Source organism: Lithobates pipiens, unplaced genomic scaffold (genome assembly GCF_037356315.1).
Source record: "Lithobates pipiens isolate NorthernLeopardFrog02 unplaced genomic scaffold, aLitPip1_a1.2 Scaffold_16, whole genome shotgun sequence".
In the NCBI taxonomy this organism is placed as follows: domain Eukaryota; kingdom Metazoa; phylum Chordata; class Amphibia; order Anura; family Ranidae; genus Lithobates; species Lithobates pipiens.
The window spans coordinates 274,581,632-274,605,740 of NW_027507748.1; the positions used below are offsets into that span (position 1 = coordinate 274,581,632).

Sequence of the window (24,109 nt, forward strand, 5' to 3'; positions counted from 1 at the left end):
AATTATGGCGAGAAAAGTTCAAAATTCCAGTGCGAGAGACAATAAATAATCTCAACATGACAGGGACACAGGGATGACTAATGTTGGCCTTCATATAAAAATTTTGGTTGCCTGGCGGTTATGCCGACCTACTAAAATAAATTAAAATGAGTAAAAAAAGGGACTGATTCTTTACTTTGGGGTGCAGTAGAGTAATCTGCAGTGCTTCTGTTTCTTATTATTTAACACCCGGCCTCTTTTATTGTAATACCTTGCATTGTTGCGGTGGATTGCTATAGCAGCTGGGACTGGGAACCAATGCATTACAGATTACTCTGCTGCACCCCAAAGTGAAGAAATAGGGGTGACCCCTTATCGATGTTCGTGGCAATCCCTATACATGTGTACATATGGGTGGTGGCCCCTCATCAGTCATGGCAATCCCTAAACATGTGTACAAATGGGGGGGTAGCCCCTGATCAATGGGAAAGAAGTTTCCAATGAAAGGGTTTCAGCTATCTTGTATATATCAATCGTTTTCAAAGAATTTTAGAAGAGAAGGGGATTTTAGTGGTGCAAAACACACAAAAAAAAATTGTTATAAAAACATCTTTATTGAAATCCAAAGTCTTAAAAGAAACGGGGGACAATGAATATTGTCCACATTTCATAAAAACAATTCAGTGCACATGTACAATATACACATAAAGTAGCTACTGTAACAAGCGTGATGCTTGTTGCGCGACATTAGGGATGGGCTTTATGTTCGGGTCGAACATGAGTTCAACTCGAACATTGTCCGTTCGCCCGTTTGCCGAATAGTGAACAAGTTGGGGTGTTCGCGGCAAATTCGAGAGCCGCGGAACACCCTTTAAAAGTCTATGAGAGAAATCAAAAGTGCTAATTTTAAAGGCTTATATGCAAGTTATTGTCATAAAAGGTGTTTGGGGACATGGGTCCTGCCCCAGGAGACATGTATCAATGCAAAAAAAGTTTTAAAAACGCCCGTTTTTTTCGGGAGCAGTGATTTTAATAATGTTTAAAGTAAAATAATAAAAGTGTAATATTACTTATTACTTTAAATTTCGTGCCGGGGCGGGGGGGTATCTATAGTATGCCTATAAAGTGGCGCATGTTTCCCGTGTTTAGAACAGTCCGAGTGCAAAATTACATTTCTAAAGGAAAAAATCTCATTTAAAAGTACTATCACTAGCGCCGCCTATAATGAATTGTCGGTCCGGCAATACACATAAAAGTTAATTGATAAAAACGGAATGGAATATCCCCACAGGGGAACCCCAAACCAAGAAAAATGCATGGGGGTCCCCCTAAATTCCATACCAGTCCCTTCAGGTCTGATATGGATATTAATGGGAACCCTGTGCCAATTGTTTTTTAAAAATGCCGTGGGGGCCCCCTCAAAATCCATACCAGACCCTTCAGATCTGGTATGGATTTTAAGGGGAACCCCACGCCAAAATGTAAAAATAAAATGGTGTGGGATCCCCCTCCAAATCCACACCAGACCTGATTTTAATGGGAACCCAGCGCTATTTTTTTTTTTAAATGGTGTGGTCCCCCCAAAAATCCATACCAGACTCTTATCAGAGCATGCAACCTGGGAGGCTGAAGGGAAAGAGGGGGGAAGAGAGAGCGCCCCCCCCCTTCTGAACCATACCAGGCCACATGCCCTCAACATTGGGAGAGTGCTTTGGGGTAGCGGCCCCCCAAAGCACCTTGTCCCCATGTTGTTGAGGAGAAGGGCCTCATCCCCACAACCCTTAGCCCAGTGGTTGTGGGGGTCTGCGGCCAGGGGGCTTATCAGAATCCGGAAGCCCCCTTTAACAAGAGGACCCGCACATTCCACTGCCCCGTGTGAATTGGTAATGGGGTACAAATGTACCCCCTCCTATTTCACAAAAAAATTCCAAAAATGTTACAAAAGACAAGAGACGGTTTTTGACAATTCCTTTATTAATTTCTTCTTCTTTCCCCGCTTCTTCTTCCATCTTCTTTCTTCTGGTCTTCCTTTGGTGTTCTTCTTCTTCGTCCATCTCCTTCTTCCTTCACTTATTCCTCCGCTTCTTCCCCTGGTCTTCTTGTCCGGCATCTTCCTCTGGCTTCTTCTCCACTTCGTCCTCTGCACGATCCCCCTCAGTGGTAGTCTTCCACTGTGTGAGACTTCTGTTGAGCTGACAGTTCTTATATCATGGAGGGAGGGGCCATCCGGTGACCCCGCCCCCTCTGACACATGGGGACTTCCCTATGGCTTTTCCTGTGTTGTTAGAGGGGGGGATCACCCTGTTTATGTAAACGGGTGACCCTGCCCCCCTCTGACAATACAGGGAAAGTCCCCATGCGTCAGAGGGGGGCGCAGTCACCAGGGGGCCCCCACGCCATTTTTTTTAAAATGTTGGTGTAGGGGTTCCCGTTAATAACCATACCAGACCTGAAGGGCCTGATATGGTATTCAGCGGGACCCTCACGCATTTGTTTTTTTTTTACTTTTGGTTTGGAGTTCCCCTGTGGGGAAATTCCATGCCGTTTTTATCAATGAACTTTTATATGTTTTGCCGGACCAACAATTCATTATAGCCGCACTAGCGATAGTACTTTTAAATTACTTTTTTTCCTTTAGAAATGTAATTTTCCTCTCAGACTATTCTAAACACGGCAAAAATGGGCCACTTTACAGGCATACTATAGACACTACAGACACCCCCAGGTACAAAATTTAAAGGAACATTATACTTTTATTGTTTCACTTTAAGCATTATTAAAATCACTGCTCCCGAAAAAACCCTCAGTTTTTAAAACCTTTTTTTGCATTGATACATGTCCCCTTGGGCAGGACCCAGGTCCCCAAACACTTTTTTTGACAATACCATGCATATAAGCCTTTAAAATTAGCACTGTTTATTTTTCATGTTCGTGTCCCGTAGACTTTAACAGTTTTTGCGTATTTGAACAAAGTTTTTGCCTGTTCGCATGTTCTGCATGCAATCTGAATGGTGTTCGGCTCATCCCTACTTGACATGTTTCACTTTTCAGCTTCTTCAGGAGCTTATAAAGCAATATGTAGTTTCAAGAGGGTTAAAGCAGTGCTGGAAAATAATGGTGGCCACACAAAATATTGACATTTTGAGCCCAATTTGGACATTTTCACTTAGGGGTGTACTCACTTTTGTTGCCAGCGGTTTAAATGTTTATTTACAGTCATGCATACTTATTAATAATTGTTTATGCAAATTTTTTTCATTATTGTTGGTATTTTTTTTTTATTGTATTTGTCTTTTTGTAGCTACTGTGAGGGGTTAGCTCGGCAGCGGGTGTGTGTGACCCCCCTGGATGGGTTCACAACACAAAGTCAGGCACAGCAGACAGCGGTGTAGGTTCAAAAAACAAAAGATCCGGTTTATTTATGCTCCATGCAGTGATACATATAACAGCCAAACAAAATAAAACAAGAAAATAAATCCTGGTCAGCTTGACCTCTAACTACACACATAGACTCCCTGTCTAACAACTGGGTACAGCCTTGTGCTGTACCAGTCCCTGCCTTTGTTGTAAAGGTTTTGCCACACAGGCGTTAACTCACCGCACAGTACAGGTGACACACTCCCCAGTCTATACAACACAAAACTGGTTCCAGGATGGAGCATCTCCCTATGCATGCTGGGGTTTTTTGTAGAGGCCTTAATGAGCCCACTTGCTTCAGCTGGGCTCATTAACTCTTCCCCTCTAATTGTAAAAGTCTGCATAAAGCCTGAATCTAGGACACACATATTTACCATCCTGGATACAACCAGGTGACTTCACCTGCCTGCTGCCACATACCCCCCCCCCCCCCCCCTCTTGTTTCAACCTTGGGGTTGTAACACCAGCAGTTAGACACGCATGTATCCGAGACAAAGCATCCACATTCCCCATTTTAACACCAGGGCGATGCTTAACTGTAAAGTTAAATTCCTGTAGGGCTAGGAACCACCTATTTACTCTTCTATTGGTCTCCTTGTTCTGAGCCATCCACTTTAAAGGAGCGTGATCAGTCACCAGGTCAAAGTGCCTACCTAGCAGATAGTACCGAAGGGAATCTAGAGCCCACTTCACTGCTAAACATTCCTTCTCAATCGTGGAGTAATTTACCTCATGGGACTTTAACTTCCTGCTGAGGTAAATGACTGGGTGCTCTTCCCCGTTCCAGACCTGGGATAACACTGCTCCTAACCCAACGTCTGATGCATCAGTTTGTACCACGAAGTCCTTAGAGAAGTCTGGTGAGTACAACACTGGCTGGCTACATAAGGCTGTTTTTAAGGACTGAAATGCTTCCTCAGCCTCTGGGGACCATTTAACCATAACCGACTCTTTCCCTTTTGTCAGGTTGGTGAGGGGCACAGCCTGAGAAGCAAAATGGGGAATGAATCGTTGATAATAGCCAGCGATTCCCAGAAAGGCTCGTACCTGTTTCTTGCTGTTGGGACGTGGCCAACTCTGTATGGCCTCGACTTTATTGACTTGGGGTTTTATCACCCCCCTCCCAATAGTGTACCCAAGATATTTGGCCTCCTCCTGTCCAATGGTACACTTCTTTGGATTGGCCGTAAACCCAGCTTCCCGGATAGAGTCTAGGACTGCTTGTACTTTTGGCAAATGTGAGACCCAGTCTGTGCTATGGATAATCACATCATCCAGGTAAGGGGAATTTGCCAATACCCTTTGGTGAGATCAAGAGTTGTCATATATCGGGCTGTTCCCAGCCGGTCAATCAACTCATCTATACGTGGCATGGGGTAGGTGTCAAATTTTGTAACTTTATTTAATTGTCTAAAATCGTTACAAAACCGCCAGCTCCCATCAGGTTTGGGCACTAGTACGATAGGACTGGACCAGTCACTCTGGGACTCCTCTATCACACCCAATTCCAGCATCCTTTGAACCTCCCCACGTATTGCCTCCCGTCGGGCCTCTGGTATTCTATAAGGTTTTAGTTTTACCCTTTCTCCTGGCGGGGTGATAATGTCATGCTCTACGCCAGATGTTTGTCCCGGAAGCTCAGAGAAAATCTCTTTGTTACGAAGTACAAACTCTTTAACCTCCTGTTGTTGGGCTTTCGATAAGGTGTCTGCTATTCCAACCTCAGGAACTAAGCAATCAGGCTGTACTTGTGACAAAGTCTCTGCGACTAGGGATTCCCTATCCCTCCAGGCTTTCAGCAGATTGACGTGATAGATCTGCTCCGGCTTTCGCCTTCCTGGCTGTCTAACCCTGTAGTTCACCTCACTCATTTTTTCAATGACTTCATATGGATCTTGCCATTTGGCCAGAAATTTGCTTTCAACCGTAGGGACTAGCACCAAGACCCTATCCCCCGGGGAAAAAGTACGAGTCTTGGCCCCACGGTTGTACACTCTCTGCTGTGCTAACTGCGCTTGGGTTAAATGTTCCTTTACAATTGGCATTACCTGTGCAATTCTATCTTGCATCAGGGCGACATGCTCAATCACACTCCTGTGAGGAGAACTCTCATTTTCCCAAGTTTCCTTGGCGATATCCAGCAGCCCTCTTGGGTGTCTCCCATAGAGCAACTCGAAGGGTGAGAAACCCGTAGAGGATTGGGGTACCTCCCTAATTGCAAACATCAGATAGGGTATTAGACAATCCCAATTCTTTCCATCTCTATCCACCACCTTCTTTAACATTTGTTTTAGGGTTTTGTTGAATCTTTCAACCAACCCATCTGTTTGGGGGTGATACACAGATGTACGCAATTGCTTCACTTTGTACAACTTGCATAATTCTTTCATAACCCGGGACATAAAGGGTGTACCTTGGTCCGTAAGCAGTTCCTTACAAATACCCACGCGGCTAAAAACAAGAGATAGCTCTTTGGCTATGGTTTTGGCCAAGGTATTTCGGAGAGGAATTGCTTCCGGATAACGGGTGGCATAGTCCAAAATAACCAAAATGTACTGATGCCCCCTAGCAGACTTCATTATCGGACCTACCAAATCCATTGCGATCCTCTCAAAGGGGACCTCAATGATAGGAAGAGGTACCAGTGGGTTACGGAAATGTGGCATAGGTGCCGACTTCTGACACACAGGGCAGGAGGAACAATAATTTTCTATTTCCTTCATGACCCCAGGCCAATAGAATCTCTGCAGTACCCTCTCTCTGGTTTTCTCTGTCCCCAGATGACCTCCCAGAATGTGTCCATGAGCCAATTCTAACACCAACTTCCTGTAAGGTTTGGGCACTACAAGTTGCTCAATGGTTTCTTCTGCCCTTTGAGCCACTAGATATAGCAGGTCCCTTTCCATAGTGAAGTAAGGATAAGGGCAAGTCTTATCTGGGTTCACTAACTCGCCATCTATTTTCACCACATTTTCCCGTGCCTTTATTAGGGTGGGGTCTTTTAACTGTTCTGTGGCAAAATTTTCCCTGTGAACCTCAAGATCCGAAAACTCCACAGACGGCATGTTTTCATCTGAGGATGTTGGCTCCTCCCCAGTTTCTCGAGTTTCCCCCGACAATACCGACAAGGGAAATTCAGGAGAGTCCTCACCACTCCCAGAGGAATTCTGGTCATCTTCCTGGTTTATAGGGGCACCAATGGGGGCCTCAGGACAATCCCAGAGTTCCCAGAATTTTGGAAAATCCCTTCCCACAATAGCATCATGTGGTAAGTGAGCCACTAACCCCACCTGATGAGAGAGGTTACCTTTGGGAGTCTCAAAAAACACTGAAGTTACAGGATACTCTCGGGTGTTCCCATGCACACAAATAACAGCCACCCTGTTCTTCCCAGAGACCTCTGTAGTAACTAATTCAGCTTTTATCAATGTTACCAGGCTACCTGAATCTAGCAACACATCAACATGTCTACCATTAATACACATTTTACATAAATGTTTCTCAGGTCCCCGAATGGCAGTGCATGCAACTGTCGCAAACAGCGACTGACGTCTCTCCCTTATAAAGTCACATTGCATAGGCTCATCCACAACTGGGCAATTGGCTGCAATATGTCCCTCTTGCCGGCAGCGGTAGCAAATAATCTTTTTCGCTGCCTCTTGCAGCATGGGCTTCCTGGGCTGCTCCCGCCAGACCTTAGGTAGAACTCCCACCCTCTCACTCTCTCCACCCTCACCCCTTGGAGTCATCTTACCCGCCACTGGGGATGATCTGGTCTTAGGGGGGAAAGTCCGTGAGTCCCTGGAAGAGGTGGTCAGGTTCTCTGTAGCCAAGTACCTCTCAACCAGATCCACAAGTTTATCTGCATTTTCTGGGTCTCCATGGCTTACCCATTTTTGGATGGCAGTAGGAAGAGCTCTCAGGAAACGATCCATAACCGTTCCACAATGTTTGGTGCAGTCAAAGTCTCTGGCTGCAGCCACTTCCTGCTCAGGTGAATGAGATCATACATTTGAGACCTGGGAGGTTTTCCAACCTGAAAAGTCCAGTTATGCACACGCTGAGCCCGGACGGCCAGGGTGACACCCAGCCGTGCCAATATTTCTGCTTTTAGCACCACATAGTCTTTTGCTTGGTCAGGCTCTAGGTCATAATAAGCTTTCTGCGATTCCCCAGTTAACAGAGGGGCCACCAGTCCAGCCCATTGCTCCTTAGGCCACTTTTCCCTTTCAGCAGTCCTTTCAAATGTGGTCAAAAACACCTCCGGATCATCCTCTCCAGTCATTTTTGTCAGTAAACGGCTTACACCAAAGGATGCGGTATTATTGTAACCACTTGCTTCATTGGTCTGCGGACGTTGCTGTATTAATGTCTCTATTTTCTGTTGAAAATTCTGCTCTTGCTTCTGCAACAGGTCTATGAAGCGGGCTTCAGATCGCTGCTGGGCTTGTTGCTGAGCTTCCAAACTCTGCTGGTGAGCCTTCTGCTGATTTTCCAAACTCTGCTGCAAAGTTGCATTTGTCTGCTGCTGGGCTGCAAGGCTCTGTTGTTGAGCTGCAAGGCTCTTTTGTAAACCTGCATTTGTTTGCTGCTGATTTGCATTTGCTTGTTGCTGGTTTGCATTTGCTAGAGCCAGCTGTCTCAGTATCTCCTCCATGCTGGCCTTAACAAAAAAAAAAAAAAAAAGTGCCAAAATTCTCCACCAACTGTGAGGGGTTAGCTCGGCAGCGGGTGTGTGTGACCCCCCTGGATGGGTTCACAACACAAAGTCAGGCACAGCAGACAGCGGTGTAGGTTCAAAAAACAAAAGATCCGGTTTATTTATGCTCCATGCAGTGATACATATAACAGCCAAACAAAATAAAACAAGAAAATAAATCCTGGTCAGCTTGACCTCTAACTACACACATAGACTCCCTGTCTAACAACTGGGTACAGCCTTGTGCTGTACCAGTCCCTGCCTTTGTTGTAAAGGTTTTGCCACACAGGCGTTAACTCACCGCACAGTACAGGTGACACACTCCCCAGTTTATACAACACAAAACTGGTTCCAGGATGGAGCATCTCCCTATGCATGCTGGGGTTTTTTGTAGAGGCCTTAATGAGCCCACTTGCTTCAGCTGGGCTCATTAACTCTTCCCCTCTAATTGTAAAAGTCTGCATAAAGCCTGAATCTAGGACACACATATTTACCATCCTGGATACAATCAGGTGACTTCACCTGCCTGCTGCCACACTACATATTGCTGAAGATATATGCCTGAAGAAGCTGAAAACTGAAGCACGTTGAGCAACAAGCATCAGGCTTGTTACAGTAGCTACATAATGTGTATATTGTACATATGCACTGAATTGTTTTTATGAAATGTGGACAACATTCATTGTCCCCCCATTTCTTTTAAAACTTTAGACTCCGGGGGGCGGAGCTGGCAGCCAGTGGAAATGGCCACGTGAGAGGAGAGCTCTCGCCGAACACAGCAGACACAGGCCAGTAGAGCTACAAGCGGGGAGTGTAACCCACCTGGAGAGGTCCCAGATAGTGAGTACTCTCTGCTGAAGGAATGGGGAAACGTAAACCCCAAGCCGGACCGCAAAAACTGACTACATACTTCGGGGCAGCGGAGGCCCGAGCGGCTAAAGATGGCTCCAGAAAGGAGCAGACACGCACGTCATCCAGACACAGCACGCCATCAGGATCTCATAGCAGCGGTGACAGCCAAGCCTCTCCAGTGATCTCCCCGAGTAACAGCCCTCTAAAGACAAACCCCAGGACTTCCCCGACACACAAGTACGCAGGTGAGAGGGGACAGGGAGACACCTCAGGGGACTCCATGAGGAAATTTATTGAATGCATTGACGATTACCCCACAGTGGGACAACCACTGTCAGATAAGACCCTAAAAGACATGACGAGTTACTAACCATCAAGCTAAGCTTGCAGATTTGGAAGACCGTTCCAGGAGGAACAGTATTAAATTTAGAGGGGTGGCAGAGTCTGTTCCTCCTGCAGAGCTGCGCAACTATATCCAGCAAATAATCGCAACACTATTACCGGAGGTCCCCAAGAGGGAAGTTGTAGTTGATAGAGCACACAGGCTCCCTAAACCACCATTTCTGCCTAACTCAGTACCACGTGATGTGATTGCCCGTATACACTTCTATCATGTAAAGGAGGCTTTGATGTTGAAGGTCAGAAAGGACCCTAACTTGCCAGATCCTTATAAAGGCATTATGCTTTTTGCTGATATGACGGACTGGGGTTGATATGGTCACAAAACAGACACCCCAAAGCAAAGTACATATTCATTTTTTTTAATTGTATTTCTAAGCAAAGAAATACCTTCCTGCTATTCTACCAACAACCAGTAGATGGCAGAGAAGGTACACAAACAGAGTCTATATAAGGCCCCACACCATGTGACTGGAAATTAATCTACTTCCAGCCATAAAGTCAGTGGTCATATCTCATGCTGTTTGTGTGATTTTGTGCAGGTATGTACTCTAAATCATTCCTAATCTGTATTAACCTGTGATAGAAAGATTCCTAAATATCTTGAGCAGATGCAGGAAAAGTCTCAGCAGATTTTATGCTAAGGTTTTGCTGTAATTAGAAGTTTAGAACAGCATGTGTGAGAAACAAGCGAAAAGGGCATAAAAACATGAAAATATTGCATCAGTCAGAGCAAATGTCTATTATAAGCACTAAACTGTTCTAAATTGGTATATTTCAACCTGATTTATGAAAAGTTACATAGATTTAGAAAGCACATGTTGAAAACTGATATTAGAATGGGTAAAAAACCTATTGCATGTAAAGCTTAGGCATTGCTTCATACAGACAGGCAATGTGCACCATCTAGTGGTTAAAAAAGAGTACTATCAAAATAATGTCTGTATTAAAGCAATGCATTGCCAGTATGATTATTGCACAGTTAGCCCTTGTACACACGATCGGAGATTCCGACAACCAAATCCGACGAATTTTGTCCGAAACTGTTGCATACACACGGTCGGATGAAGTTGTCGGAAAATCTGATCGTTCAGAACGCGATGACGTTATTTCGTTACGACGGGACTATGTTCAGGCTAGTAGCCAATAGCTTTGATGTAGGAATTTGATCTGAGCATGCGTGGCACTTTGTCCGATCGGAATTCTCTACACATGATCGGAGTATGTCCGATCGGAGCATTTTGTCGGAAAATATTTCCGGCAAGTTGGAAAATTTGGTCCGATGGATATTCCGACGGAAACAGTCCAATGCAGACCACACACAGTCGGAAAATATCCGACAAAACGCTCCGATTGGACACATTCTGTCGGAATCTCCGATCGTGTGTACAAGGGCTTATGCTGCGTACACACGACCGGACTTTTCGAGGGACTAGGTCCGACAGACTTTCAACAGAGTTCTGACAGAGTTCTGACAGACTTTCCGGATGAACGGACTTGGCCACACACAATCACACCAAAGTCGGACGGATTCGAACGTGATGACGTACGACTGGACTAAAATAAGGAAGTTCATAGCCAGTAGCCAATAGCTGCCCTTGCGTCGGTTTTTGTCCGTCAGACTAGCATACACACGAGCGGATTTCTCAGTAGGAACTGGGTCCGGCGGAGTTCTGTTGGAAAAATTTGAAACATGTTCCATTTCTAAAGTCTGTCAGACTTTTGCAAATCAAAAGTCCACTGCAGCCCACACACGATCGAATGGTCTGCCGGAATCATTCCGTCTGACTTTTGATGTTGAAAAGTCCGGTCGTGTGTACGCTGCATTAAAGTGTACCAGAGAGATAAAGATAATTATCTATAACACTGAATAACAGGAATATATATGTTATTAAAATATAGTAATGTTCATTGTTGTAACTATGTTTTAAAATACCTTAGTTAAAATCTGTATTATATATTGTTAATGGTTACAAACATGTGACTATAAAAATGTAAAAGATGTATTGTTATGTAAAAATTAAACTACTTCCAGCCATAAAGTCAGTGGTCAAATCTCATGCTGTTTGTGTGATTCTGTGCAGTCCACGCCAAGCTGATCACCTTATCTCATCGCGGCTACAATCATCGGCTCTCTTAATTCACATTTTGAGGCTGGTAACATTTTGGGGGCTCGTCCGGGATTCGTTGTGTTACCAGTGAGAGGGAAGCGTGAGACAAGCGTGAGCCTGCTACAGAGCTACAAGGAGAGTCGTGAGTGTTGTCTGCCTCGTGAGTGCAAGTCTTCAGAGTGAAACAGAGATGGCGTCTCCTCGTCGTGCGCTGATGTGGGATATCCGGAAAAAAAATCCTCTGTTTAATGAAGAACAGCTGCCTAGCTTTGCTATTATGCTGGATGATGAAAGAGATGTGGAATTTCCATCAGTGATTGGTACCAATGAAATGGAACTTGTTGAATTTATTGTAGACTACTTGAGAAGTGATCAGCTGGAAAAGTTGGAAGATCAAGGTACCGTATTTTTCAGACTATAAGACGCACTTCCCCCCTCCAAATATGGGGGAAAATGTGCCTGCGTCTTATGGTGCGAATATACGATAAGCACCGCCCCCCGCCGCGCTCCGGAGCGCTCTGCGGCCTCGGCCTTAGGAAAAGCTGCGGCTTCGGCCTAGCTCCGGAGCGACGGCCATCTTCGTGCACCTGTGGGCCGTTTACAATGTGATCTCGCCATCAAATGACGGAGCGATCACTTGTAAACAAACCGGCATCATGATGACGCCGGTTTCTCTATCCCCTCTGTGTACAGATCTGTACAGTGGAAGGGAGAGATGGGATGGCAGCAATGCTGGGGGCTGCATCTGTAGTGCCCACAGCGCTGCTCTGTGACAAGTGCAGTCACAGCCATCCCTCCATACCCTGCCAATACTCTGCAATACTATGCCATACCCTGCCAATATTCTGCCAATACTCTGCCATAACCTGCCAATACTCTGCAATACTCTGCCAATACTCTGCCATACCCTGCCAATACTCTGCAATACCCTGCCAATACCCTGCAATACCCTGTCAATACTCTGCCATACCCAGCCAATACTCTGCCATACCCAGCCAATAATCTGCAATACCCAGCCATACCCTGCAATACCCGGTAATACCCAGCCATACTCGGTGATACCCAGCCATAACCAACCACCTAGTGCATAGTGGCCTGATGGAGGAGGGAGAAGTGCCAGCTGTCCCTCTGGGAGCCTGGCACCATAGAGGTAGAGAAACGCAGGGCCAGTGACAGGAGTGGCCGGTGGAAGTGGCGAAGGCAGGAGTCGGCTCTCAGGAACAATGGCCGGGGAGGAGGAGGAGGACGGACTGAGGACAGGAGGAATAGGCAGGCCGCTGGGATAACATCAGGTAAGACAATGGTAACTCTGCATTTCTATGGTAATGTTCACTCTGCATTTTCTATGGTAATGGTCACTCTGCATTTCATGGGCACTGGAAAATATTTTAGTACACCATTTGGTTCAGGATATTTTTTTTTCTTGTTTTCAACCTCTAAAACCTAGGTGCAACTTATGGTCAGGTGCGTCTTATGGAGTGAAAAATATCGTATGTCTTACCTACTCATCATCCAAGACAAGATCAATGAACTAAAACTTAACAAGGAAAGTACACCAACTGTGGACATTGCAACCGCTGCAAAAAAAATAAGTAGTGGGACTGCAAGGACTGAACAGGTATGGGAGGTGGTGAGATTAACTGATGTTGTTGCTTTTTTTTAGAGAATTCAAAATGCATGGTGGTGTAATTTCAGATCATGGTTCGGACATGAGTTACAGTAGCGTGTGCAGACAAATTGACGAGGGTCTAACAGAAAAATTCCCTGAATCTGAAATTATACGCACAGTGTTGAGAATAATCAAGCCTGGTAATTTTAAAGATATGTTGACTAACAAAGATGATCTTACTGTTGCTGAATTGAAAAGGATTTTGAAGTCACATATGAGAGAACGAAGTGACAATGAGTTATTTCAGGAATGCTACCCAGCACAGAATGCTACCCAGCAAGAAAGAGAAACAGCACAACAAATTGTTTACAGGCTAGTGGGGTTAAAACAAAAAGTTCTGTATACATCACATGATAGGTGAGAGCTTTAAGCAGTTGTAAACCCTTACAAACCACTTTGACCTACATGTAAGCCTAGATTAAGGCTTACCTGTAGGTCCAAGAAATATCTCCTAAACCTACATGGTTTAGGAAATATGTACTAAAAGACAGTGAGTGCTGTCTACGGTGCATGCGCCGTAGACAGCGGCGCACAGGTGCACTATCGGCGTTAGCAGCACGGCGATGCTAACGGCGATATGCCGTTAGTGGTGGCTCCCATGCGCATGCGCGGGAGTGACGTCATCGCTGCTCCGGCGCTGTGAGTGGCTGGAGCAGCGATACCCGGAAGAAGATGGATGCTCCAGACTACAGGGGCCAGCAGAGACATTGCTTGCTCCTGTGTCAGGTAAGTGACACATAATGGGCTACTATGTGATGCATAGTAGCCCATTATGCTTTACCTTTGCAGGGAGACAAAGAGGAAGGAAACCCATCAGGGTTCACTTCCTCTTTAAGTGGTTAGATAAAGTTTTTTTTTTTTTTCCATAAAGATTTTATTGAGGTTACAATAAAGACAAGAACAGGTTTTTGCAGTTAAACAGGTACAGCGTACAAAACAGTCAAAGACACAGCTTAGGGGGAACCAAGAGGGGCCTCCTGGGTGTAACAGGTAGGAGTAGGGGGAGAGATGCCCGTACCAACGGCTATGCTAGTCTTGGTTCTAATGTCACTGCATATGAGAACTAGTAATGGAGGAGGCGACACGGGCGGCTACCGGCGCACGGCCGTTTTGCCCAAGGGTAGGTGTACGGGCCAGAGGGTAGGGTAAAGAGAGGCAGTGAAAACGGGGAAAAAGACAAAGGGGGGGGAGGGGGCAACAGGGATTGAGGGGGGGAGAAAGAAATAAAGAAAGAAAAAAAAAAGAAAAAAAGGGGGGGTGTAGCACCTCGCCCTATGACCTTGAAGGGCAATAGGAAGGTGTTGCAGATTCCCTGGTGAGAGTCAATGCTCAATCGGGGGGAACATGTCGTTTGAATTCTGGGGTAGTTGTAAAATGAGACCAGCAGGCCCAAGTAATCGAGAATTTCTCCATTCTCTCTTGTGAGATGTGGATCAGCTCTTCCATGTCACCAATCCTGGAAATGGTCGCAAACCATTCGCCCAAAGTTGGGGCGTGGGTAGTCCGCCAGTGTCTGGGAATGCACAGTCTTGCGGCGTTCACCATGTGCATGGCCAGGGATTTAAAGTAAGCCCTTCTGGATAGGGACGTGTGGTGGAGGACAAATTGCGCAGGTGAAAAGTCTAGGGCGAAGGTGGTAACTGCTAAGATGATTCTATGGACTTCCCTCCAGAAATGTTGGATGCCTGGGCAGGCCCACCAGATGTGTATCATCGTCCCTACATCGGCGTTACATCTCCAGCAGATGTTCGGGATGGCCGGGGAAAATTTGTGGAGGCGGGAGGGTGTCCTGTACCATCTAGTGAGAATTTTATAGCCATTCTCCTGAACGGCAACATTCAGTGAGCCACCGCGTGCGTATTCGTGGACCTTAGTCCATTCCTCTGGTGTTAGGGGGGTCGTCGGGTCTCTATGCCAGGAGGATTGCGACGGAGAGAGGGTCAAGTCACCCGGGTCTGAGATAAGGGCATATAGAAGGGAGATAAGGTGTTTTTGAGGCGTCTTACGGTTACACAAGTCTTCGAATGGGGTGAGTTGTCTCGTCCAGCTGTCCTGGGTGGCCTGAGTGGATAAGAAGTGGCAGATTTGTCGGTACGTCCAGAACGAGAAGGACGAGGATTTCGAGAGGTTCCTAAGAGTGTCAAAGGAGGCGATCCTACCCCCCGGTTAGAAGTGCGAGGCAAGGACGTCCTCAAAAGGCCATTCTTGCCTGAGGAAATTAGGTGAATTTCCAGGGGGGAAGTCAGGATTGCCTCGTAGTGTGGTTAAGGGACCCGGGGTCGGTGGGATAGGTATGCTGGCAGGGATTTTCTTGCATAACATCACGGAGGTGTATATAAATGGGTGTGTGGCTAGCGTTTGTGGCCATTGTTTCTGGAGCATCCAGGAAAGAAGATGGATAGGGACAGGAGAAAAAGCGTTTTCCAGAGATACCCATAACTTTTCAAGGGGATGGATATTCCAGTCCGCAATTCTGGTGAGGTGGCAGGCTACATAGTATTTATATAGGTCCGGGAGGGCTATGCCTCCTTTAGATTTGGGTAGCGTAAGTCGAGAATACTTGATCCTCGGGGGGGAGTCTCTCCATAGAAAGGCCGAGCAAATCCTCCGGTAAGAGAAGAAAAAGCTAGTGGGTAAGGCCAAAGGGACGGTTTGGATCAGGTATAGAAAGCGAGGTAAAACAATCATTTTGATCAAGGCTGCCCGGCCGAACCATGACACATTGAGGTGCTGCCAATCCTTAAGATAGTTTTGGGTTTGGACCAAGGCAGTATGAAAGTTAAGTGAATAAAGGTCTGAGAGGCGATGCGGGATTTTAATGCCTAGGTATGAGATCGCGGTGCGTTCCCATTGAAAGGGAAAAGCTTCTTGGCAATGGGCCACATCTTGGGTGGGTAAGGTGATGTTTAAGGCATTAGATTTGGCATAGTTGATTTTGAGGTTGGAGATCTTCCCAAAGGCCTCCAAGTCTTGAAGAAGTGATGGGAGGGAGGTACGCGGCGACGTCAGGGAAAGCAAAATGTCATCAGCAAACGCTGAGACTTTAAACACCCTGCCCTTCACCAGCACTCCCCTGATATCAGGGTTCACCCTGAGTTTGTTTAAAAGGGGCTCTAAAGTGAGGATATAGATCAGTGGGGAGAGGGGGCAGACTTGGCGAGTGCTATTGTTGATGGGGAAGGCGTTCGATATGTGGCCATTTACTCTCACGGCCACGGTGGGGCCGGAGTACAGTGCCATTATGGAAGCGAGCATGCGGTCACCCAGTCCCATTGCTGCCAGGACTACTCGCATGTAATCCCAGGCCACTCTATCGAACGCCTTCTCGGCGTCTAGTGAAAGAAAAAAGCCTTGGGTTTTGGAAGAGGTGAGCCAATGGTGCAGGTTCAAAGCACGGGTGGTGTTGTCCCGGGCTTCCCTGCCCGGGACAAAGCCCACCTGGTCATTGGGAATCAAACTAGAGATCAGGGGTAACAGTCTGTTGGCTAGGATCTTGGCATAGATTTTTATGTCCACGTTCAACAGTGAAATTGGCCTGTAATTCGCTACTAGGAGAGGATCTTTGCCTTCCTTGGGTATTACGGTAATGTGGGCCCTTAACATCCTATCTGGTTGCACTTGAGGGTCAGCTAAGGCGTTAAACGTGTGTAGAAGGTTAGGGGAGAGAGTGTCTAGGAAGGTCTTGTAATATTGGAGCGTAAACCCATCGGGTCCCGGGCTTTTGACGACTTTCATCTGTTTTAAAGCGGTATCTAGCTCAAGAGGTGAAAACCGTGCCTCGAGGGATTGCATACACTGGGGGGGGAATGGGCTTGGGGCCATGTAAAGAGAGAAAATCCGCGATAAGAGTGTTGTGGGCAGCTCGTGCGGTTTGGGATTATCAGTGCGACTGAAGGTTATAGAGTTTGGTATAAAAATGTTCAAATTCGTTTGCAATGTCCTCGTTTTTGGTCAGTAGAGAGCCCCTGGGGCTGCGTAGGTTATGGACGGTGGGGGACAGTTTGGCCGATTGAACCGAGCGCGCCAGGAGGCGGCCACACTTGTTGGCATGTTCATAGAAGATCCTTTGGCCAAGGATATATCGTCTTTTAACGCGCTTGCCCAGCTCTTCTGCAAGTAGGGTATGGGTGTGGGTCAGGTCTTGGAGGGTAGTCTGTGCTTGTGATTGTTTGTGCGACAGTTCCAAAGACTTTAACTGCTGCAGGAGGGTAGACACACGTTCCTGGTGCAGTTTTTTGGCCTGCGAGGACATCAATTCCCCTCTGATCCCCCACTTGTGCGCCTCCCAGAGGGAAACCGGGGAGGCGACGGATTCTGTGTTTTCTTGAAAGTACAACTGAATACGCAAGCATATACGTTCCAGGGCAAGGGGGTCCTTAATCATAGAGGGGTTAAAGCGCCAAATTTTTGTTTTGGGGCAGGAACGACAGCGTGAGCGTGATAGGGTGATGATCAGAGAGGAACATGGGTTCAATGGAGGAGTGTTGTAGGAGGGGGAGGTCAGTCTGGGACAGAAAAAATAAATCAATTCTGGAATATTTTTGGTGGGGGGCCGAAAAATAAGTATAGTCTTTAGTGGAGGGATAAAGGGTGCGCCAAGCGTCATGGAGAGATAGGGCCTGGAGTTGGGATTTAATCTGGCGTAGGGCTTTATACGTCAGCGAGGACTTCCCGGTAGACGTATCTAGTAGGGGATTCAGGGGTACATTAAAGTCCCCAGCTAGAAGGAGCATTCTGCTCTGAAAGGAGGCTAGAAGGGAACAAGTTTTACGGAAAAAAGTTACCTGGTGTTCATTTGGGCAGTAGATGTTGGCCAACGTGATCGGTGTGGATGCGTAGGTACCTTTAAGGAAAATATACCTGCCCTCTGGATCTATCAGGGAGTGGGTCATATGGAAGTTAACATGTTTGGAGATATGAATGGAGACGCCCTTCGTTTTTGCGACAGGATTGGTGGCATGGAAGGCAGACCTGTATATGTGGTTCGACAGCTTGGGGATGGCGTCGGAGCGGAAGTTTGTCTCCTGTATGAGAATAAAATGCTCTTTGAATTTGGTTAGGGAGGAGAGCACCTGGGATCTCTTTTCTGGCAAATTAAGACCCTTTACATTAAGGGATACGCACTTCAGTTTCAGAGGGCTACTAATAGGGGGAGTGGGCTGCATCGTAAGGGACTAAACGGAGGGAGAGGCTGTTACCCGGGGGCAAAGATGCAGGGTTCTGCGCAGGAGAAGAAGAGGCAAGGGCTACACCCCTAGAGGAGAGCAAGAAGGGGGGGTGGAGAATGGAGTGGAGGCAATAGAGAGGAGGAGACGGGGGGAGAGATGTAGGAGCCGGGCAAAGGAGGAGAGCAGGGGGGGCAAGGGGAAGGGCAGGGAGGGAGAGAGAAGAAAAGAAGAAGAGAAGAGGAGATGTACGGGGGAGAGAAAGGGCGGGTAAGGGTAGGGAGCCGGGGGAAAAGAGTACCAGAGGTAGGGTTAGTCCAGCAACCCACCTGGGGGAACGGAGGGGGGAGTCTGGTGTGTCAGCCTTGTCTCAGAGAGACTGCTGTGTGGGGACTATAGAACGGTCGGGGACCACGGGATGGCTGCGGTCCGGGGGGGGGGGCTAGATAGAGATGGGAGGGACCTCACCTGCACTGAGGTGGGACCAAGCGTAGTGGGGAGCCTACCAATGGAAAGAGGCCTGGAAAAAGAACAAACATTTAAACATTGAGAATTAAACCTTGAAAACAATATAACACAGCAATTAGACATAACGGGCCATGAGCCACAGAGCATGAACAGTAAGAACATATTGTAGAAACAATTCGGCCAACAATCAAAACACATTCCACAGATGAAAAATGACCAAGGAGGGGGAGGCCTATAAAGTGTCCTGCGCGAGTACCAATCCCCCCAGGGAAAAAGCTAAGACAAAAAAAAAAAGGGGGGGGGACACCCCCACCCCTTCACCCAGCCAAGATCAAAGTGTCGGCCCCAAGGAGGAGAGGGGGGGGAGGGGAGGGATGGGAGGGGGGGAGGGGGGGAAGAAAAGGGAGGGAGGGATTGGGGGGAAGGGGGAGTGAGGAGAGGGGAGGGAGGGGGAAGGGAAGGCGGGAGGAAGGAGGGGGCAGGGAAGGGGAGAGGTGGGGTAGTGGGGGGGCAGGAGCAGCCTCAGGAAGAAAGGAAAAAAAATCCCACCCCATGGGGTAAAAACAAGTGCATAGCTTCCGGAGCCAACCTGAGAAAAATGTTAAACGAACAGTCATGGGGGAAAGCAACAAAGACCAGAGCCCATACCCTCCCAGCCGCAGTCCAAGGGGTGGGGGGACAGCCAGGTGGGCATACTGGACTGCAGGAGGGAAGGGAGGCAGGGACCTTCCCCCTCCAAAATCGCGGGGCTAATCGAATCCCAGAACCCCTGAGGGTGGTGAGCAGAAAGTCCCAACAAAGGTAGTAATCACAGGGGGGGTGCAGCGTATGTCCAAGGAAAGAAGCCAAAAAAGAAAAAGAGAAAATCCGGGCGGGGGTCCAAGATGGCATGGCGAGGTCATCACGGATATAGGTACCAATCTGGGGTACGGAGGTAGCTCACCATATACAACTAGGTAAGTCGTGGGCCATATCAGTCGCCTTCCGGGCTTCAGAGGGGCCGGAGTGACCCCCAGTGTCGTGGCCCCACCTAAGCCAGGGGACTGGATGTGCAGTTACATGGTGGCAGGTGTGAGAAAGGCTGCAAGGGGTGATACAAAGAAGTCTCGGAAGTCTTATGTGAGCATGGGAGGTAAGGTAAGGGGGGCCGTTGGAATGAGGTGGTCATCCGGAGCCGACTGTAATGGCATGGTGGGGGGTGGGGGAGAGAGCAAGGGAAGTCTCAGGCAAAGTGGGGACAGGTGGGGTTAGGAAGCTGGGATAGGTACTCACAAGCGGCAGGCCTCCAGCGACATCCCTCAGTCCTCCAGGGCTTCACCTCTTGCTAGCGGAGGAGAGGGGCTTCGCTGACGTAGATCTTGACGCAGCGAGCGGGCACTCGGTGACATCGGTCCAGGTCTGCGATGACGGGATCTCTGTCGAGCGGCTTTCGGCGATAGGTTGAGGGAGACAGGACGCCAGGGTTCCGTCAGGAAGAAGATAGCGTACCAGTCCGGAAGCACGATGTGTGGGAGATCGAGTTGGTCACAAAAGGCCGGAAGATCCTCAGGAGTGCGGAGCGCCCTCTGGCGGAGGCAGACAGTCCAAAGGGAAATCTCCAGCGGTACTGGATGTTTCTAGATCGCAGAGCCTCCAGCAATGGTCGCAGTGCCTTCCTGTTCTGGAGAGTGATCTGCGAGAGATCCTGGAACAACTTCACCTCTGCCCCATTAAACAAAACGCGGCCCCTTATGCGTGCCTTACGAAGAATTTCTTCTTTGAGGGGAAAGTTTACAATAAAGCAAATAATATCCCTGGGAGGTTCAGAGTCCCTGGGTGGGGGGCGGAGGGCGCGATGAGCTCTTTCCATGTCTATGAGGGAGTCCGCTGGGCGCTCCATAAGATCGTTGAACATGGCACATAGAGTAGATTGGATGGCGTCGGGCTCGATGGGGGATTCCCCGCACCCTGATATTATGTCGTCACCCACGATTGTCCAGGTCCTCAACGTGCCTGTGGAGCTCAAACATCTGAGAGAGCTGGGAGTCATAGGCAGATTGTACCTGACGAATGGCTGCAGCGTGAGTCTGGGTGGTTTGTTCCACGCTGTCCATGCAGTGGGCCACGGCTAGCAGGTCCGCCTTGAGGTCCGCAATTGCCGCTGTCACCGTGCATTTGATATCCTGGGCAACTTTCTCCAAATCTAAGAGGCTCGGGGGATGAGCCCCCCCCCCCCCCCCAGGGCTGGATGAGGATGCATCAGGCATGCGAGCGGCCGGCGGTCCGTCAGGCGAGGCCGGGGATTGGGTCTGTGGAGGCGCGTGGGCCTGGTGCTTCTGAGACCGGAATATCTCCGGAATGTGTCTCCCCTGCAAGGTCTGGGAATCCTTAGGGGTGCGGGAGGTAGACGAGCTTCTGGTGGACCTGTGCATAGCAGGAAAAGGGGGTAGGCTCCAGTATAAGCAGGTAATATAACCCCAGAACACGGGAGCTCCCAAGTTAGGCAGCCATCTCAGTCTCCGTCCAGGCCATGCCCCCGGTTAGATAAAGTTTAATTAAAATGACTATTATTGTCAAACAATGTTAGTACTGTCGCTGTAAAGCTTTCAGTACTGTGTTACAGCTGTTTGTTACGATGTCATATTGTATAACCTTTCAACTGATTAGAAAATTTCAATAAAAATTATTAAAACATTAAAAAATTAATTTATTATTATTATTTTTTATCAGGACAAGTAGATTCCCTCCATGAGTCCCTCATGGCCCGTACACACAATCCATATGAAAAGTTTCGAGAGCCGATAACGACAGTTCACCCTATATTATTCGATCGGACACGCACAGAAATTTTCCTCGTACAATATCAGATACGATTTTCATGTAATCAGTACAGTTGTTGTTTTTTTCTGTTGTACGAGAATTTTCGTGACTTTAGTTACCTATTCAATTTTTACTTGTGACGATTAAGCGAAATAAGTCTTACGATATTCGGATCGTGTGTACAAGTTGTTTTTTTTTTTTTTTTACATTTCCACACCGCTGCGTTCAGTTCTACTTAAACATTTCTAAATGTTCCCAAATCTTCACTGTTCCATTTCAGATCCACTTTCCATGTGACGACACACACAACAGCTCACACAATATTCATACTTTGGGGAAGACTGATCAAACAAAGAGGGCTTGGCTTACGTAACTGCATCATAAAAATGCTACATTGCACAACAAAACTTTAACTGTAAACAACAGTACACTGTACACAAAGTTTCTTTCTTTTTTTTTCTACCTATTTGAAAAACTTTATTGGGACTCTAACAGGAAGAGATTTATGTTGCAGGAAGCGATGGTAAGCATGCGTGTCCACGGCCATACGCAGCCAGAATGCAAGACTGGATTAAGGGGTTGTGGAATGTGCGTGTGACGTATGCGCGCTCGTCTCGGAAGTGGAGGCGGAGGCGTGGTTGCCGGGGTGACGGCGGGATGGGGAAAGAGCAGGAGCTTCTGGAGGCCTCCCGCACCGGTAACCGGGCAGCGGTAGAGAGGTTGTTGGGGGGGAAGCGGTTGAGTGGGGCCGGTCCAGGAGGAGCCTCGGGGGGCGGAGCTGGAGTATCTGGAGGAGGGTCTTCTTCTAGTCACCCGCTAAGCAGCCTGCTCAGGTGAGCTATAGGAACAGCGATAAGCACATAGAGCCTTGGCTTGGAGCCACCTTGCCCCGATAAGGGGAGGGGGGGCGCTCATTTGTTGTCACAATGTTCCTATTAAAGCCTTTGTTTTGTAAATAGTGGTGCATTGACCCCATTCACACTGATTGGACCTTTCCCACACACCAGCCTCTGTGTTTACATTGTGATCCCAATGGCATAGTGTGAGATCAGTGTTCATGTATAATGTATGGGTGGGGCTCTAGAAGGAGGCTTCATCTGCCATGGCACTGAACTTGTGCTTGTTTATACTTTGCCAATCATTGAATCAGCAGTTGGGTGACATAAGAAAGCCATGCAGTGTCTAGCCTGCAGATGTGTCATCAGCAAAGGTGTCACACCTTTATGTGGCTCATCAGGTGTCACCTTCCCTTTTTTGTTTCTTGTAGATTGTGGTCAGGGCCTTCTTACTTTTTGTTTGTGTGGGTTTATTTTGTGTTTTTATTTATTTTGACTATTACTATGCAGATTTTATATAGCGCCAACTGTTTACACTTTACAAAATGAGGGCAGACAGTACAATACAAATGAATACAGGAGGGATCAGAGGGTCCTGCTCGTTTAGAGGTTACGATCTACTATTACCTACACAAACGATAAAATGAAAGGCAAGCACACGCTTTGTTATAGTGGTATTTAATCCCAAAATCAAATTTAGCAATCCCTAAGGCCCGTTACACGTGATCTGAAAAATGGCACATCCGATCTTACGGTAATCGGATCGCTAGTACAAAGCTTTCGGAGCCGATCAGGACAGTTCATCCAATATTATTCTATTGGACATGCACAGATTTTTTTTTCGTACGGTGCCAGATTGTACGATTTTCATATAACCACTTGCTGACTGGGACATAGCAGAAAAATGACTACAGTGTGGTCGGCTTATTCTGGGTGGACGTCCTCCCAGAATCTTGCTCCTGGGGCGCGCACCCCGGGAACATCTGTGACTGCCGCGTCCGGAGGACCTGGCGCATCACGGATCATGGTAAATGCCAGCTGATAGCGGCCGCTTACCACGTGATCGGTCCGTCAAATGACGGAGTGATCACTTGTAAATAAACCGGCTTCATGTCATGACGCCAGTGCCTCCCTCCCCTCTGTGTACCGATCGGGACAGGGAGAGGGGGAGCGATTGCAGCAGCGCTGTGAGCTGGATGTGTAGTGCCCACAGGGCTGCTCAGTGCCAATGTTCTGCAGTACTCTGCAACACTGTGCAGTACTCTGCAATAAGGATGAGCTCAGGCGTGTTTGCATATGCCACGTGCTGAGCCTGCCAGGAAGTTGGTGCAGCGCTGCACTAATTACATGCAGTGAGACATTGCCCCGATGCGCGGCTGCAGAGATCGGGAAATATATCACTGCCTGTGATTAGCGCAACGCTGCGCCGACTTTCTGGAGGGCTCAGCACGTGGCGTATGCGAACACGCCTGAGCTCATCCATACTCTGCCAATACACTGCAATGCTCACCAATGCTCTGCACATTTTTTTTTATTGTATTTTTTTTACCGAATGTCTTTTTTGATTTATAGCGCAAAAAAATAAAAAACCCAGCAGTGATTAACAGGCGTGTTCCTGCGCCTTAATGCGAAAATGCGCAAAAAGTACAGCAGGAGCGATTAAAAAAAACGGCACTGCACCAAACTGCGCGGTGATGCATCCCATGTTGTTTGGG

At 47.6% G+C, this 24,109-nt stretch overlaps 1 protein-coding gene across 1 annotated transcript in view; it reads left to right on the top strand.

Moving 5' to 3' along the window:
* Window positions 1-22,104: 22,104 nt before the first annotated feature.
* ANKS1A (ankyrin repeat and sterile alpha motif domain containing 1A) overlaps window positions 22,105-24,109 on the top strand; it is a 171,607-nt gene continuing 169,602 nt past the window's right edge. The window contains 1 exon segment of the mRNA XM_077484450.1: window positions 22,105-22,391. Within this exon segment, the coding sequence (XP_077340576.1) occupies window positions 22,216-22,391 (176 nt within the window). The 5' untranslated portion in view covers window positions 22,105-22,215.